Here is a 19,062-nt window from a genome sequence, read left to right on the forward strand (position 1 = left end):
GGCAGGTTGATAAAAAGTCTAGGGGTCCCCAAGGAGAGAGGGGTCTGCAATTCTCAAGGAGGAAGAAACTTGGATTGGTAGTCAGGAAGCTCCTAGCCTCGCTAGGAATAGAAAGTTCGGAAGCTAGATGGCGCTATAGCTACAAGATCACCTCTGAGGTTAAAGGTTACTTGGAACTGCAATGGGGTTCTTTCCTTTGGTAGCGCTGGCTCTTAGTGGACCAGAGTAGACTCATACTGATGTGGTGACGCTTGGAAGAAACATCTCAGTTTTATGTTCGTATCAGTCTTATTGTGGTCAGGAATATACTCACGGTCATGCACAGGCACCCAGGTGATGAATGTTTCCCCCCAGCGGTTTAGCCTGGGAGGCATTCCGGAAGGTTACTCTGATTGCACCCCGGGTGGCATCAGAGGTAATGCTGAAGAGCTGGACGTCAGTTAGGGATGCCATCAGGTCTACCCCTGGTACATCCCCAGCCTGTCTCGGTGGTAGAACCGGGAAAGATGAGTATGTCACCTGTGTCGGTAAGGGACAGACTAAGTCCGACCAGGGAAGGAAAGCTTTGGTGTAAAGTCTGTCTACACCCCCATCTAGAGTAGGGAGGGACGCCTCCAGTAGAAAGATGGCACTGGTCGCTTTTTTTCTCTCTTACAGATGGGAGCTAACAACTCCAGACCCCTCTCTCCTTGGGGACCCCTAGACTTATTATCAACCTGCCTAGGAAATAACTCTCTCAAAGGTAGACAGTTATCACACACAGGGATTACACACACGCGCGTCCAAGCAGGCCTGGGGTGATGTGTGCCTTACGGTGCTGGAAACACCGAGCAGACTGGCTGAGAACTTCCTGCCCCTGTGGCTGCCACCCCTCCTGCCAGCAGGGTGTCTGAGAGGAACTGCTGAAGCTAAAGGCAGCAGCAGCCTTTATGTTCCAACCCCGACACATGGTCCTGGCTGAGCACCACTCAGCCCAAAGCCTCCAGTCTGGGGTTGGCTCTCCCCAAACACGCCTCCAGTAATGTTTTCTTCTTGACGTGAAGCACTGTAGACGAGAGACACAGTGACAACCACATAACAAGTTTCACTGAACTGACATTTACCTTGTAAAAGAGTAGTTTCCAACATTTTATCAAAGGGCCCACAACCAGCAGATCTGGATCTATATGTGGATCAACAACTTCCTTCCCTGGAGCCCTGTGACAGCAACAGCAAAAAGTCAAGGCTGCTGTCTGTAGACACACCAGGAATCCCAGCCAGGTCATGAAAGCTGAATCCCAGTATGACGGGATCTTCTCTCAGCCCCAGGGTGATGGCCAGGAGGTGAACATGCCCAGAAAGGCTCTGAGGATCCAAGGAACCTGTAGGCTATTTGTTGACAGTGACCTTGGACACTGGGAACAGGCTTGAAATTCCTGAGAAACTGCCCGCCTCCCCCCCAAAACCACGTTCCCGGAACATCCATGGATTCCTCTTCAGAACCAGCTCAAGCCTCAAATGTGCCAGGCCCCCTGCTCCACAGGACTCCTCTCCGTGCTCCTGTGCCCACTCATTCTGCCCAGCAGCCCCTGCAGAACATACGGCCACTCTCAAACTTACCTCCACGTTCTCAGTTTCAGAGAGCTCGGCTTCTGAGCTGGTTCTGGAAGCAGCTTCTTCTGGCCAGCACTGGAGATTGCAGAACTTTCCCCAGAAACAAGGAGCCCAGCTGATACCTGTCCCCAGTCACACGGCGATCTTCTACCCACCACTCCATTCTTCAGGCAAGCTCTGGGCCCAGAGGTACACCTGACATCCAGGCCAGAGATCCACCCAGAGCCCTTCAGTCTCCCCCCCCGACGTCTGAAGCTCTAGTGCAAACTCGGCCAACCTTGACTGGAGCTGGCTTTTGCCATCCTGCTGTCCCCGCTGAGGCAGACAACAGTCAGGGACGTCCAGAGAAACAGCGCCCTCTGTTCATGAGCCCAGTTTGGTTCTCAGCCCTTCCACACACACAGATCAGAGCCCACAGATTAAGGGTGGTGTACACAAAAGGTCTTTATTAGACATTCCAGAACCGCGTGAGACAGTCCCAGGGCTGGATAAATCCACGACAGAAACCAAACGTGGCGTCCACAGAGTCCATAAAGATGGCTAACCTTCCCTGGAAGCCCCTGCAGACACTGCCCAGCTACTCTCGGCCAGAGCTAGGTCATGTCCACACCTGAACCGGCTGTGGGGAGGGAATAAGACCCCATATGGAATCCAGCGCACATGACTCTCCCTTATGGAGGAGACAACGGCTTCCCGGAGCACACAGACTGCACACCACGGGAGCTGTCGGCTCGGAGGGGTGGGACGGCTCCTGTCACAGGAACTGGCAATGGCCTAACACCGCCAAGAGCGGCCGGGCCGGAGCGCAGCGCGCCTGCCCCAGTCGGTGTGGGCGGCGGGTTCCGCTTGCAAACGGCCCCTCTCCCCAGCCTCCCTTCTGGACTGAGAACTTGAGCATGCGCCAGCCGCGGCTCAGGGCTGCCTGCCTGCCTGCCGGCCCCCTGTGGCCTTCCCGCGGCGTGGACCTTCCTGTGCTGGAGGAGGGTCGAGCCGTGTTTGAAAGAGCGACCGCACTCCGGGCACTCGTGGGCCCGCTCCTCGGTGTGGAAGCGCTGGTGGCGGTTGCGGTAGGACCTGGTAGTGAAGGTCTTCCCGCACAGGCCACACTCGTAGGGTCGCTCGCCGGTGTGGACCTTCCGGTGCTGGTACAGCCCCGAGCGGGTCACATAGGCCTTCCGGCACTCGCCGCAGCCGTAAGGCCTCTCCCCCGTGTGCACCCTCCGGTGCAGGGCGAAGCTGTGGTTGTACTTGAAGAGCTTTCCGCACTGCCGGCACTCGTACGGCCTTTCTCCGATGTGCACCTTCCGGTGCCGAATGAGGGTGGACAGCACGCTAAAGGCCTTCCCGCACTCACCGCACTGGTAAGGCCGCTCTCCGGTGTGGATTCTCTGGTGCAGGACGAGCGCGTCCTTGCGGTTGAACGTCTTCCCGCACTCGGCACACTTGAAAGGCTTGATGCCAGTGTGAACCTTCTGATGCTTCCTCAGTTTAGAGGGGTAACTGAAGGCCCTGCCACACTCATTGCACACGTGGGGCGTCTCTCCAGGGTGAGCGTTCCAGTGAGGAACCAGGGTTGAGTTCTCCGTGGGGCTGCTTCCACCTGCTGGGCCCCTGATGGGCCTCTCTCTGGCATGAGCAACGAGGTGGTCGAGGAGCATGAAGGCCTGGAGGAAGGCCTGCCCACAGTCACTGCACCGGAAGGGCGTCTGCGCCGCATGGCCGCCCTTCTGCCGCTGGCCAGTGGAGCCGGGTGGGCAGGCCTCGCTGCACTCGGGGCTCCCACGGGGCGCTCCCTCTCTGCAGGCAGCCTGGGGCTGGAAGAAGCCTAAAGTGGCAGGGAAGACTTGTCCAGACGTCCCACACAGAGAGGGCTTCTCTGACAGGCGGACTCGGCAGCTCTCTCCAAGCTCGAGAAGGGCGTCCTCATCCTGCAGTCTACGCAGACAACCTGGGACGGAAGAGGCGGGCACTCAGAGTGGGCCTGCAAGGGAGGCGGCACCTTCAGCAGGTGCCTGTGGCACACACCCACGGAGGTGTCCACAGACTTGCAGGAGGCAGCAGGGAAAGGTTCGGATGAGGAGGGGCTGGCCCAGGGGAACAGGGCTCTGCCTGACCCCAGAACAGGGAAACTGCAACAGGGACGAGGAGACAGAGACAGGAGCACTGCAGGGAGGGGGTCACGGTCTTCAAGTCACGCTCTGCCGAGGGCTTCAGCTAGGCCAGCGATGCTGAAGACAGCAAGCTCTGTGGAGAGGATGGCTGCCCCAGTGTAAAGATGACTGACAGAGCAGCCAGTGTTCATGGACTACTGAAGGACGTGCATCTCAAGTCACACGCAGAGCAGGTCGCAGCGGACAGCTCTGCAGTGGCACAGAGAAGAGGGAACCACAAGACAGAGGCCAGAGAGGTGGGTCATCCAGAGCCTCGGTAGAGACTGCAAGACCACACGGTGAGTCTAGAAGAGGGGCAAGGTGGGAGTAAGTTGTGGTCACTGCCCCAGCACCCAAATGCCAGTGCACACAGATACCCATCACTGAAACCAAGGCCTCCTCTAGCCCCAGTCACTGAGTCTGGAACCCTTCCTGGCCTCTGCTCTGCTGACCACACTGTCCACCATGTTGGGCACCCAGGCCTCTTCCTCACCCTCCATTTGGGCAACCTTGGAGGACCTTGAAGGTGCAAAGCCTAAGAGGGAGAAGAGTAATAACATGCCAGCCCAAATCAAGGCTGACCCACCCTACAAAAACAGGAAGCTCGTGTCACCATGGCAACCATGAAGGATATCAAGTATTAGAACATGGGACTCTACATTTTTTTTAAAAATTGTCGGAGGCAATTGAATGTTCATTATTTTTTATTTATTTTTTTAAATTGAAATATAGTTGATTTACAGTACTGTATTAGTTTCTAGTGTACAGCAAAGTGATTCAGTTATATATGTGTGTATATATTTTTCAGAGTATTTTCCATTATAGGTTATTAGAAGACACTGAACATAGTTCCCTATGCTGCACAGTAGCTCCTTGTTGGAACCTCTTCTGTACATTTAAAAATGTGTTAAGAAGGTAAATATCACGGTTTGTTTTACCACAATTTTCTAGAAAAGAACCCCCTGTGAGGCAAAACTGACAATAAATAAAGAAAGAATTAAAACAATAATATTTAGAGACTTCAATTTCTAACTTTCATAAATGGACAGGACCACTAGGCAGAAAATGAAGGATATAACACTTGAATGAGGCTAAAACTCAACTAGACCTCTAAGACTTCTATAGAACACGCTACTTAACAGAGGACATACTCTCTTCCATTCTGACGTGCACATGGAACAGTCTCCAAAAGAGACCATTTGCTAGGACATAAAATAGGCCTCAGGAGACTTCGGGCAGAAAGCAACAACAGGAAAAAACTGGGAAGTTCACAAATACTTTAGAATTCTTCCTCATCATGGTTTATTACAAGATATGAACATACTTCCCTATGCTATACAATCGGACTTTGTTGTTTATCCGTTCTATATATAATAACCTGCATCTGCTAGTCACAAACTCCAGTCCACCCCTCTCCTCCTCCTTGCCCCATCCCCTGGCAACCAAAACTCAGTTCTCCATGTCTGTGAATCTGGAAAACTCACAAATTTATGGAAATTAAAGTACTCCTAAATCACCACAAGGAAAATTATAAAACACTTTGAGATAAATGCAAGAGAACACAACATACCAAAAGTTATGGGGAAAAGTCTTGCTTAGAAGGAAAATTATAGCAACACCTCTGAGCTGCCTTATTCACAATACCTCTGACACCAAATCCATGGGGGGGTTTCCATACCATTTCTCCAACTCCAACTGAGTGTTCAAGGATTCAATTCAATTCTGACACCAGATACGTGGAATTAGCACCAGATCCCACAGGTTACAGGCTTGGTCTCACAAGACTGCCCCTACCTCAGGCATCAATTGAAGTCCCTTGCCTCCCATACTTCTGATAGCTGTAAATCTGGGATTCTCACAATTATTGATTCCTCTTTAGGTTCAATAAGTTGCTAGAACAGATCAGATAACTCAGAAAAAGAATTTACTTACTATTACCAATTTATTTTAAAGACTATAACTCAGGAACAGCCAGTGGAAGAAATGAAAAGGGCAGGGTATGCCAGGGGTGGAGACTGAGGATGCAGAGGGTAAGAAGGATCCATGCCCTTGGTGGCACCGTTCTCCTAGCATCTCAGATGTGTCCACTAACCCAGAAGCTCTCTGAACTGGTCATTTTGGAGTTTTTATGGATGTTTCCTCACATAGGCATGACTGATTGAATCACTGGCCATTGATGATTGGCCCAAACTCCAGCCCCTCCTCCAAAAGTCAGGGTAGGGAAGTGAGAGGAGGAGGCTGGGAGTAACTGAAAATCCAACCTTCCAATCATCCCCTGGTATTTCTGGTGACCAGCCCCTATTCTGAGACTATCCAGGGGTCCCCAGCAACTGTCAACGTTCATCAGCATACAGAAGCATCTCATCACTCCAGAGACTCCAAAAGTTTTAGGAGCTGCATCCCAAAGAATTGGGAACAAAGACAAAATACATATTTCTTATATTGTCACAACACGCATAGTAAAAAAGATCTCTATACGTATAACTGAATCATTCTGCTGTACCCCTGAAACACTGTAAATCAACTACATTTCAATTATAAAATGAATTTTTAAAAAAAGACCTTCCAAAAAAAAAAAAAAAAAAGACCTTCAACCAATATCCTAACTTTATACTTCAAAGAACAAAAAAAAGAAAAAAACAAAAGTAGAAGACAATTAAAAAAAAAAAAAGAAACTGACTGAAGAAGAAATAGAATAGCTGAACAGACTTAAAAAAAAAAAAACTTCCCCACAGGAAAAACAAAAAAAGCTAGGCTGAGATGGTGTCACAGGTTAATATTAACACAGAAATAAGAATTAATGCCGATATTTCAGAAACTGTTCATAAAACAGAATTCATCCATTGAAGCCAAAATTATCCTCATACTCAATCCAAATAAAGATACAAGAAAAGAAAACTGTACCACTGATAACTCTTATGAATATAGAAAATCAATTACTGTAATACACCACATTAATAGAATAGAGGACAAAAATCACATGATCATTTCAATAGATATGGAAAAGCACTGCACAAAATCTAACAACGTTTCACTCAACAAGAGAACTTCCTCACCTGAATAGGGCACATGTAATAAACTTATAGCTAACATCATACTTATTAGTGAAAGACTGATGAGTGCTTTTCCTATAAGAACTGGAACAAAAAAAAGAACTGGAACAAGAAAAGACGTCTACTCTTACAATTTATATCCAATAGCCAAATTGGTTAGGCAAAGGAAAAAGTAAAAATATCTCTATTCACAGATGTCCTGACATTATATATATAGAAAATACCAAACAATCCACTGAAAGAACTATTAGAACTAATAAATGAGTTTAGCAAGGTTGCAGAGTACAAGATCTGTATAGGAAAGTCAATTACATTTCTATACACTAGCAATGTATAATCTAAAATGAAATTAAGAAAAAATTCCATTTAAAAGAGCATAAAGAAAAAGATAAAAAAGAGGGGGAAAGAGCATCAAAATGAATAAAATACTTAGAAATAAATTTAGCCTTGTATATTAAAAACACTGTTTAAAAAATTAGAGCTAGTGGGTTTCCATGGTGGCTCAGTGGTAAAGAATCCATCTGCCAATGCAGGAGACACAGGTTCAATCTCTGGTCCGGGAAGATCCCACATACTGTGGGGCAACTAAGCTCCTGAGCCACAACTACTGAGCCTGTGCTCTAGAGCCTGGGAGCTGAAATTACTGAGCTTACTTGCTGCAACTACTGAAGCCCATGTGCCCTACAGCCCACGCTCTGCGACAAAAGAAGCCACCTCAATGCGAAGCCTGCATATGACAAGGAAGAGTAGCCCAACTGCTGCGACTAAAGAAAGCCCACCCGCAGCAACCAAGACCCAGCACAGTCCAAGATAAATACATAAAATTATTTTTAAAAAATATATGGAGCTAAAAAAAAAATATGGAGCTAAACAAACAGAAATACATTCATGTTTACGGGTTGAAAGATATTAAAGATGGCAGTCCTGGAATTTTCTGGAGGTCCAGTGGTTAAGACTCCACGCTTTCCCTGCCAAGGGCGCGGCTTCAATCCCTGATGGGTAACTAAAAGCCCACACACCACTCAAAGCAGCAAAAAAAAAAAAAAAAGGTGGCTATCCTGCCCAAACTGATCTACTGATTTCAATTCATGGTTGACATCTGGCCCAGGGAGGGCCCTATAAAATTTCTTTTGGAGGAGGAAGACAAAACTCAGCACAGAGGGGCCAAAGCTTCAGCAAAGTCACACAGTCAGAAAGAGGCAGAGCTGGGATTTGTTGGGCAAACTATAAACATCTGAACCCCAAGCCCTACTCCAGGAGCCTGTGGGGCAACAGGTGTCAAAGCTGCCAACAGCTGCTCAGAGAGAGACGAGGAAGGGCACACAGACTCTGTGGGCTTTAGGATAAACAGAACTTCCCATGGAGAAAAGGCAGAGGTGGTCAGTCTGTTAGGGAAAAGTGTGACTTACCCAGTGAGCCAATGAGTCCAAAGTTCTCCAGCATAACATCACGGTACAGGCTCTTCTGGGTCAAATTAAGGAGACCCCACTCCTCCAGGGAGAAATACACAGCCACATCCTCAAAAGTCACTGGGCCCTGTAATGATGCATTCCACTGAGTCTTAGGGTCAATAATGGGCAGAAAGCCAACCAAAATATGGACAGAGAAACACACCCACGCCCTTGACCCATGCCTCAGGTCCCGCGACATCCCTCACTGCCGTCATGGTTCCCTGTGAGCCCCCATCACTCACAAGCCCTCATACCTCTCTCCTCCTAAGACCCCTAGCTCAGAGGATTCCCAGGGCCACAAATACCATTGGTGCCTCTCTCATCTTGTTGCTATTAAACTCTGCATCCAGCCCACAACAGGCTGCCATCGATGGACGCCCTGAAGCACACAGGTCTATCCTATTTCCTGCCAGTCAATTCCCTGTCTCCCAGGGATCACCATTCGGAAGTAACAAAACCCACGGTACCGTCTCTCTCTCAGGCCTGAGTACCATACTCCAAAGGCCCTCCACTTTGCCCTCCGGCACGCCAGGCACGTAACTCTGTACGGCAGCACGGTACAACTCCACACCCTCAGCACAACCTCACCAGTCCACTCCACTGACAACTCTCGCATGCCACTGTGCACTCTGTGTCTCCAGGGTGCTACCACGGGGAGCAACTTCAAGTCCATCCTGCCTCGCCCCCCGCCCCGCCACACCTCCAACGGCCCACGGCCAAGGGTACCCCCCGGCTCTGCACAGAGGACCTCCTCACCCTGCAACCCTCTGTCGCCGGGAACCACACCACACACGTAGCTCCCAGATCCCCGTCCCTCCTCCGTCTCTGTCTCTGTACAGACTGTCCCTTCACCTGTCACAGCCTTCCTTACCTCTCACAGGCCATTCAGAGTCCAGACCTGCTGGGTGGGGATTCGGGTGCTGAGAACCTGGGGCGCACCTCCCACTCACCTGCGCCTCCTTTGCCATCGGAACCGAATGGCGGAAAGTTTCAGCGGGCTCAGCTGAGATCCGTACCCGCCAGCCCGCCCGAGCCCCCGGCCGACTGAAGACCAGGAGCCGCTTCGGGAGGTTCTCGGGGGACAACAGCAAGTCTCAGCAAAAGGGACTCATGGCCGAGGTCACGGTGCGAGCACAGGCGCGGTGACGGTCTCTGCGGTGAGAGCGCTGCCCTCACAGTGCCTCACAGCGCGGGTCAACGCCGGAAGCCCAGCCCCATTGCCCTCCCCGTGACGCAGGGACCGCCAGCGGAGGCAAAACGGACACCCGACAGCAACGTCGGAAGCCCCGGCCGGCCAGGGCCGCCAGGTGGCACCTCTGTCCGTGTGCCTCCGTTAACTCGACTCCCGGGTCACCCGTGACCCGGTTTGGGGCGCGCGTGAACTACCTGTCGCGTAACTGACGTCACAGACCGCGTCTGTACGGATGCAGCCGATGACAGCCAGGAGAGGGGCGTTTCCGGGAGAGCGCCGAGGGCGGCCCGGGACTTTCGGTTGGACATTTGGACCTGGTCGCGGGCGGAGGACAGCTTTGTCCCACCCACCTGCCTTTCCCTTGTTGGCAAATTTATTTGTTTGTTACAGACCAAAGAGTATAATTATACTGGTTTTGTTGCTTTTTAAAGTAAGAAATAAGAATTTACACTTTTTTATACACGTCAGTCATTACAGTATACTACAGGATAGTTTTGCTCCATGAAAAATCTCCTCGGTTCCATCTATTCACCCCTCCCTCCCTTCCCCTGAGACCACGACAACCACTATTTCACTCTCTCTAGTTTTACCTTTCCCAAAATGTCATAAAGTTGGAATCATACAGTATGTACCTTTTTCAGCTGACTTTTTCACTTAGGAATACACATTTAAGATTCCTCCATGCCTTTTTGTGGCTCCAGAGGGCAGTTCTTTTTATTACTAAATAATATTCCATTGTATGAATGCACCAATTTCCTTATTCATTTACGCATGGAAAAGCATCTCAGTTTGACTCCAGTTCTAAGCAATTACGGATAAATTTGCTATAAACATTCCTGTTCCACTGTCTGTGTGGACATATTTTCAATACATTTGTGTAAATACCTAGGCGTGTGGTAGATGGATCACATAATAGGAGTGTATTTAAGTTTATAAGAAACTACCAATTGTCTTCCTAGTTCAGTTCAGTTCAGTTCAGTCGCTCAGTCGTGTCCGACTCTTTGCGACCCCATGAATCACAGCACGCCAGGCCTCCCTGTCCATCACCAACTCCCAGAGTTCACTCAAACTCACGTCCATCGAGTCAGTGATGCCATCCAGCCATCTCATCCTCTGTCGTCCCCTTCTCCTCCTGCCCCCAATCCCTCCCAGCATCAGAGTCTTTTCCAATGAGTCAGCTCTTCGCATGAGGTGGCCAAAGTACTGGAGTTTCAGCTTTAGCATCATTCCTTCCAAAGAAATCCCAGGGCTGATCTCCTTCAGAATGGATGGTTGGATCTCCTTGCAGTCCAAGGGACTCTCAAGAGTCTTCTCCAACACCACAGTTCAAAAGCATCAATTCTTCGGCGCTCAGCGTTCTTCACAGTCCAACTCTCACATCCATACATGACCACTGGAAAAACCATAGCCTTGACTAGACAGACCTTTGTTGGCAAAGTAATGTCTCTGCTTTTCAATATGCTATCTAGGTTGGTCATAACTTTCTTTCCAAGGGCTATATAATTTTGCATTCTAGACAGCAGTAGAGTTCTGGTACCGCTTGTCAGTATTTTGGATTTTAGCCACTCTAATAGATATGTAGTGACATTGTTTAAATTTGAAATTCCATAACGGCATATGATGTTCAGAATATTTTCATCTGCTTCTCTCTGCCATCTGTGTATCTTCTTTGGTGTGATATCCAAATCTCTTCTTTTTCCTTTTTTTGGCTGCACCACATGGCATGCGGGAATCTCAGTTCCCAGACCAGGAATCAAACCAATACCCTCTGCAGTGGAAGCACCCAGTCTTAACCACTGGACCTCCAGGGAAGTCCCCATCGCCCTTTGAAAATTGACATCAGGGCTTCCCTGGGGGTCTGTGCATGCGTGCTAAGTTGGTTCAGTTGCGTCCAACTCTGTGCAGCTGTATGGATTGTAGCCTGCCAGGCTCCTCTGTCTATGGGATTCCCCAGGCAAGAATATAGGGTGGGTTGCCATGTCCTCTTCCAGGGGATCTTCCCAACCCAGGGATTGAACCCATCTCTCTTATGGGTAAGTGTGGTGTCATCTGCATATCTGAGGTTATTGATATTTCTCCTGGCAATCTTAATTCCAGCTTGTGCTTCATCCAGCCCGGCATTTCGCATGATGTACTCTGCGTATAAGTTAAACAAGCAGGGTGACAGTATATTGCCTTGATGTACTCCTTTCCCTATTTGGAACCAGTCTGTTGTCCTTTGTCCAGTTCTAACTGTTGCTTCTTGACCTGCATACAGATTTCTCAGGAGGCAGGTCAGGTGGTCTGGTATTCCCATCTCTTTCAGAATTTTCCACAGTTTATTGTGATCCACACAGTCAAAGGCTTTGGCATAGTCAATAAAGCAAAAGTAGATGTTTTTCTGGAACTCTCTTGCTTTCTTGATGATCCAACAGGTGTTGGCAATTTGATCTGAGGTTCCTCTGCCTCTTCTAAATCCAGCTTGAACGTTTCATGTACTGTTCATGTACTCAGTTCACGTGCTGTTGAAGCCTGGCTTGGAGAATTTTCAGCACTACTTTGCTAGCATGTGAGATGAGTGTGATCATGTGGTAGTTTGATCATTCTTTGGCATTGCCTTTCTTTGAGATTGGAATGAAAACTGACCTTTTCCAGTCCTGTGGCCACTGCTGAGTTTTCCATATTTGCTGGCATATGAGTGTAGCACTTCCACATCATCATCGTTTAGGATTTGAAATACCTCAACTGGAATTCCATAACCTGCACTAGCTTTCTTCATAGTGATGCTTCCTAAGGCCCACTTGACTTCCAATTCCAGGATGTCTGGCTCTAGGTGAATGACCACACCACTGGGGTTACATGGGTCATGAAGATCTTTTTTGCACAGTTCTGTGTATTCTTGCCACCTCTTTTTAATATCTTCTGCTTCTGTTGGTCCATACCATTTCTGTCCCTAATTGTGCCCATCTTTGCATGAAATGTTCCTTTGGTAGCTCTAATTTTCTTGAAGAGATCTCTAGTCTTTCCCATTCTACTGTTTTCCTCCATTTTTGCATTGATCACTGAGGAAGGCGTTCTTCCTTCCTTTCTTTCTTCCTCTCTTTCTTCCTTCCAGCACATGCTGTAGTCAAGATTGCTGGGAGAAATATCAATAACCTCAGATATGCAGATGACACCACCATTATGGAAGAAAGTGAAGAAAAACTAAAGAGCCTCTTGATGAAAGTGAAAGAGGAGAGTGAAAAAGTTGGCTTAAACCTCAACATTCAGAAAACTAAGATCGTGGTATCTGGTCCCATCACTTTATGGCAAATAGATGGAGAAACAATGGAAACAGTGAGAGACTTTTTTTTTTGCGGCGGGGGGGGGGGGGCTCTAAAATCACTGCAGATGGTGACTGAAGCCATGAAATTAAAAGACTCTTGTTCCTTGGAGGAAAAGCTATGACCAAGCTAGATAGCATACTAAAAAAGCAGAGACATTACTTTGCCAACAAAGGTCCATCTAGTCAAAACTATGGTTTTTCCAGTAGTCATGTATGGATGTGAGAGTTGGACTATAAAGAAAGCTGAACGCCGAAGAATTGATGCTTTTGAACTGTGGTGTTGGAGAAGACTCTTGAGAGTCCCTTGATCTGCAAGGAGATTCAACCAGTCCATCCTAAAGGAAATCAGTCCTGAATATTCATTGGAAGTACTGATGCTGAAACTGAAGTTCCAATACTTTGGCCACCTGATGCGAAGAAAGGACTCATTGGAAGAGACCCTGGTGCTGGGAAAGATTGAAGGCAGGAGGAGAAGGGGACGAGAGAGGATGAGATGGTTGGATGGCATCACCAATTCGATGGACATGAGTTTGAGCAAGCTCCTGGAGTTGGTGACGGACAGGGAAGCCTGGCATGATGCAGTCCTTGGGGTAGCAAAGAGTCCAACACAACTGAGCTACTGAACTGACTGACTGACTGACTCGTGGGTCCTGCATTGGCAGGCATGTTCTTTGCCACTAGTGCCACCTGGGAAGCAATGGTTTAGAATCCACCTTGCAATGCAAGGAACACTGGTTTCATCCCCGGTCCAGGAAGATCCCATGTGCCTCAGAGCAGCTAAGCTCAAGTGCACGGCAATTACTGAGCCCAGGCACCTACAGCCTTGCTCTGCATCAAGAAGCCACCGCAATGAGAAGCCCACACACAACAAAGTGTAGCCCCCGCTTACCACAACTAGAGAAAGCCCATGTGCAGCAATGAAGAACCAACACAGCCGAAAAATAAAATACTCTTTTTTTTTTTTAATCCAGCAGAGGCCCACAGTCCTCTCACAGCCCACGAGTACCTGAGAGCAGGGAGCACAGCCTGTGTGAAGCCAGGCACACCCAAGGCCAAGTGTACCCCACCCCCACCATTCCCCAAGTGAAGAGTGAGTTTCAGAAGGGCAAAGAACAAGGCTACAATGGAAGTAGGATTCACACCCTCATCTCTTTGGCTCCAGAGTTCACATGCATGGCTGAGTTGGCTCCACTGGCTGGGAAGAACAATCCACAGGCTGCTGTTCTAAAGGGTGGATCTCTGCATATGTATGATTTTATTGGTATGAAATGCCCACAATAGTGAATCCACAGAGACAAACAGTAGACATGGTTGCCAGGGATTAAGGGAAAGGAGAAATGGGACATGACTTGGATCAGGATGGGGCTTCTTGAAAATGTTCTGGAATTAGTGGTGATGGTTGCATAACTATATGATCATATTAACAACAAAATGAATTGTAGACTCTGGGCAAATTGTATGAATGTGTTTAGATTACATTTCAAGAAACCTATTGTGTTTAGATTACATTTCAAGAAACCTATTATTAAAAATAAAAACGAGAAAATTTTCTGGAAGATTCCTTGGAAAAGTCCCATATCCAATGTGGAGTTTTTCATGGCCACTAGAGTGGAAATATCCATGCCAAGTGAGCGGCATGCAGCTCTCAGGTCCCTCCTGGCTCGTCTGCCCCAGCTTCTGCAGAGACTGAGAGGGCAGAGAAAGCCACAGCTTAGGAGGACATGCCCAGCTGCCCTACCAAGGCGTGCCCCTAAGGGAGACGCTCCCCATCCGAGCCTGCTTTCCCCTTGAGACGGAGGGTTCCAGCACTTCCCAGGTCGGCCAGGGGGTGGGGTTAGGGTTAGGGAGAGCACATCTGAGTCAGGCGCTTCCTTTGTAATCTAATCTACCTGTGTTCGCAATAGTCTGCGTTAAAATTTATTAGATTAGCACTAGCTGAGCACCTGGTTCTTGCCTGGAGAATCCCAGGGACGGGGGAGCCTGGGCTGCCGTCTATGGGGTCGCACAGAGTCGGACACGACTGAAGTGACTTAGCAGCAGCAGCAGCTGAGCACCAAGGACCGCAGGGCGGGGACGTGTCTGTCCAGTGCGCTGAGCCTTGCGCTCAGCAGAAGCGCCACCGGTGTGATAACAAACCGGATCACTGCCTCCTCCCGCGGCCCCGCGGCCGGGTTGCCGAAAACGCCCCAGAGGTCGTCATGATAGCTTCGCTTCAGGTTTCCGCCCCTGACTGACTGGGCACAGCCGCCTCCCGCAGGCTCTCCCTCTAGACCGCAGCCTGACAGCTGTGCGCGCGCAGCGCTACCGCGCGAGGGTCCGGGTGCGGGTAAAATCGCCACAGCGACGGCCGCCGCGGGCGCTCCTCTAGCTTTCAGCGCGGGATCGTCTCTGTACCTCCCACCTGCGCGGGGAGGGTGTGACGCACGCGCAGTCCCTCGGAGCAGCGCGGCGAAGGCGGGCCAAGTTGCCAAGGCAACTACGGTCACGCCCCACCCCCCCAGCCCGGAATGCGGCCTCCGATTGGTCCGCGTTGCTGACACCCCCTTAGCTTTCCCCTTCTCGAACACCGCGGAGGTTCAGTTCAATTCAGTCGCTCAGTCCTGTCCGACTCTTTGCGACCCCAAGAACTGCAGCACGCCAGGCTTCCCTGTCCATCTCCAATTCCCGGAGTTTACTCAAACTCAGGTCCATCGAGTCGGTGATGCCATCCAACCATCCTCCGTCGTCCCCTTCTCCTCCTGCCTTCAGTCTTTCCCAGCATCAGGTCTTTTCCAATGAGTCCCTTCTTCGCATCAGGTGGCTAAAGTATTAGAGCTTCACCTTCAGCATCAGTCCTTCCAATGAATATTCAGTGTTGATCTCCTTTAGGACGGACTGGTTGGATCTCCTTGCAGTCCAATGGACTCTCAAGAGTCTTCTCCAACACCACAGTTCAAAAGCATGAATTCTTTGGCCCTCAGCTTTCTTTATGGTCCAACTCTCACATCTATACATGACCGCTGGAAAAGCCATAGCTTTGACTAGATTGAGCTTTGTTGGCAAAGTAATGTCTCTGCTTTTTAATATGCTGTCTTGGTTGGTCATGGTGGCTCAGCTGGTAAAGAATCCGCCTGCAGTGAGGGAGACCTGGCTTCCATCCCTGGGCTGTGAAGATCCTCTGGAGAAGGGAACAGCTACCCACTCCAGTATTCTGGCCTGGAGAATTCCATGGACTGTACAGTCCATGGGGTCACAAAGCTCTGGAAACAACTGAGCAATTTTCACTTTCACTAGGTTGGTCATTGCCTGGAAAATCCCATGGACGGAGGAGCCTGGTAGGCTGCAGTCCATGGGGTTGCTAGCAGTCAGACTTCACTGAGCAACTTCACTTTCACTTTTCACTTCCATGCATTGGAGAAGGAAATGGCAACCCACTCCAGTCTTCTTGCCTGGAGAATCCCAGGGACAGGGGAGCCTGGTGGGCTGCCATCTCTGGGGTCGCACAGAGTCGGACACGACTGAAGCGACTTAGCAGCAGCAGCAGGTTGATCATAGCTTTTCTGCCAAGGATCAAGCATCTTTTAATTTCATGGCTGCAATCATCATCTGCAGTTATTTTGGAGCCCAAGAAAATAAAGTCTGTCACTATTTCCATTGTGTCCCCATCTATTTGCCATGAAGTGATGGGACTGGATGCCATGATCTTTGTTTTCTGAATGTTGAGCTTTAAGCCAACTTTTCCCCTCTCCTCTTTCACTTTCATCAAGAGGCTCTTTAGTTCTTCTTCAATTTCTACCATAAGGATGGTGTCATCAGCATATCTAAGGTAATTGATATTTCTCCTGGCAATCTGGACTCCAGCTTGTGCTTGTGCTTCATCCAGCTTGGCATTTCTCATAATGTACTCTCCATATAAGTTAAATAAGCAGGGTGACAATATACCAATACTAAATAAGCCTTGAGGTACTCCTTTCCATATTCTGAACCAGTCTGTTCCATGTCCTGTTCTAACTGTTGATTCTTGACCTGCATACAGATTTCTCAGGAGGCAGGTCAGGTGGTCTGGTCCCATCTCTTGAAGAATTTTCCACAGTATGTTTGATCCACACAGTTAAAAGCTTTCATGTAGTCAATGAAGCAGAAGTAGATGTTTTTCTGGAATTCTCTTGGTTTTTCTATAATCCAACAGATGTTGGCAATTTGATCTCTAGTTCCTCTGCCTTTTCTAAATCCAACTTGAACATCTGGAAGTTCTCACTTCATGTACTGTTGAAGCCTGGCTTGGAGAATTTTAAGCATTACTTTGCTAGCGTGTGAGATGAGTGCAACTGTGAGTAGTTTGAGTATTCTTTGGCATTAATCTTCTTTGGGATTGGAATGAAAACTGACCTTTTCCAGTCCTGTGGCCACTTAGGTTTGCGAGCGGGAAGAATAAAGAGGTAGGGAAACTGGTGTATGGAGGAGAGAGTTGAGACTGCTGGGCCCCAGGAGGAAGGAAGAGTGAGGGTCTTCCTGGCCGGGGCCAGGGAGTGGACTTGAAAGGAGTTGTTCTTCAGAAGGCTCTCTGGTCCCTGCTCGAGTCCATGCCTTGTCCTTCCCTCAGCCTGATTTCCCATCTCTAAGCTGGACACTTCTGCTCTCAGCATCCAGCGAGGGCCCCCCCGTGGCCCTGTGCCATCAACCTCAACATAAGAGGCAAACCCATGGCCAGACATGGGTGTAGTGTGGCCAGAGGCCTCCCTGGCCCTCATGAAGAGAAGCCGGCTGGATCCTAGTGGTGTGGAGCATCCCGCACACCTTGTTTGCAAGGGGAGGAGACCTGGGAGGGCCTGGGAAAGGTTTGGGGAGTGGAGGGCCCCATGAGTGTGCAGGGAGAGGTCGTGTGTCCAAGATGATGGCTGCCTCTCGCCCTCTGGACATCAACTGCCCTGCCATGGCACCTCCAGTGCGCCCTAAGTATAGAGCAGGCGCTCAATAAAAACTTATGGAGGAACGAAAAGTTCTTCCCGCAACTTTATCATCTCCCGTTTTACAGAAGATAGAATAAAGTCTGACGGGTAAAGGTCTCCCTGGCACCATACCAGGCACTGAGACGCCCACCCCCCACCACCAGCCATCTCCCCCCACCCTGTGTTCACAGGCATCAGGACCATTAAGAAGAGGAGCAAGACTGGGGCAGGTGTGGAGGGTGCACCCAGCAGGGATGGAGCGGGCCCAGGCAGACCTGGAGAGCACAGCGCCAGGTGGCCACAGAGGCTGCAGGTGCCCAGCAGTCCTGGCCCAAGTGGTGGTTTCAGGCAGTCCCTTTGTTCACGAGGAGCATGCGGGTGCACATCAAGGTAGTAATCAGCAAACAGGGCCGCTCAGCGACCCCTGAGCTCTGTCATCAGCTGCATTTTACAGGAAGCGAGAACGAGGTTTCAGGCTCCCATCTGGGAGGGTAGAGAAGCAACCACTGCCCACCGTTTGGAGGGAGAAGCAGATTAGGACAAGTGTTACCAAAATGTATGCGTGGGGGGTGTCTGGCTGCTCACCGCTCAAAAGGCTGGTGGAAAGGAAAGTTTGCTTTATTTCAGATGCTGGCAAGTGGAGTGGAGGGTGGCAGCCATCTGTCCAAAGGCCAACTCCCCCCTCTGACAAGCAGGCAGTGAGAGCTTTTATAGACAAAGTTGGGGTGGGGGGACAACATGCAGAAACAGCACCGTCATCTCTAACAGTGCACTTCAAATTGGTCATCAGTGGTCTGACCGGCATCATCTTGGTTGTTTTAAATACAGTTGTTCAGTCCCGGGTGCAATTGTTCCCAATTCTTTGCGATCAATTCTCAGAATTGTGGCAGCTCAAATCTTGGGTACAGCCTGGTCATCATGTACCTGGTGACCAACTTCTCCAGCTGGTGTTTTGGTATCTGTAAGACAGCTCACAGGACATGGCTCAGAATGTTATCTATAGCCCTTGAGAAAGAACTGGAGGTCCTTGAATACACCTAATGACTACATCATCATTATTTAGTCTCCTTAGACTGTTTTCCTTAGTTTCTCACTTCCCTGATTCAACTTCTTCTTGGACTAGACTTATCCACAGGCAAAGGGCAGGCAGAGAACAAGGTCTGGGAGCAAGGTCCTGCTCTGCTTCACAAGGAGAAGCCAGCCCTGCCAGCTGCCCTAAGCCACGAGCTCCCTCCCTCAGGTCCCCCTGCCTCAGGGCCAGATGACGCTTCCCTGAGCATTCTTTCTTTCTTTTTTATTTATTCACTTATTTGGCTGCACCAGGTCTTAGTTGCAGCATGTGGGATCTAGTTCCCTGACCAGGGATCGAACCTGGGCCCCCTGCATTGGGA

At 49.4% G+C, this 19,062-nt stretch overlaps 1 protein-coding gene across 2 annotated transcripts; it reads right to left on the reverse strand.

Moving 5' to 3' along the window:
* Positions 1-2,019: 2,019 nt before the first annotated feature.
* ZNF584 (zinc finger protein 584) lies at positions 2,020-9,644 on the reverse strand. 2 transcript variants are annotated; one of them, XM_070386925.1, is made up of 3 exons: positions 9,198-9,644; positions 8,206-8,332; positions 2,020-3,541 (listed from the first exon to the last, which is right to left on the reverse strand). In XM_070386925.1, exons 1-3 carry the CDS (start codon positions 9,213-9,215, stop codon positions 2,265-2,267), a joined length of 1,422 nt encoding a protein of 473 aa, XP_070243026.1. In that variant the 5' UTR covers positions 9,216-9,644; the 3' UTR covers positions 2,020-2,264. The 2 variants fall into 2 exon arrangements, with proteins under 2 accessions (XP_070243026.1, XP_070243027.1); XM_070386926.1 differs by having other exon boundaries at positions 9,119-9,644.
* Between the last annotated feature and the right edge of the window lie 9,418 nt (positions 9,645-19,062).

Source organism: Bos mutus, chromosome 18 (genome assembly GCF_027580195.1).
Source record: "Bos mutus isolate GX-2022 chromosome 18, NWIPB_WYAK_1.1, whole genome shotgun sequence".
Lineage (NCBI taxonomy): Eukaryota > Metazoa > Chordata > Mammalia > Artiodactyla > Bovidae > Bos > Bos mutus.

Bases quoted from the DNA above. Each gene is read 5' to 3' on its own strand.
- ZNF584 (XM_070386925.1), bottom strand. The intron at 3,542-8,205 runs GTAAGTCACACT...CTTCCGTCCCAG, and splicing joins TGGACTCATTGGCTCACTGG to GTTGTCTGCGTAGACTGCAG.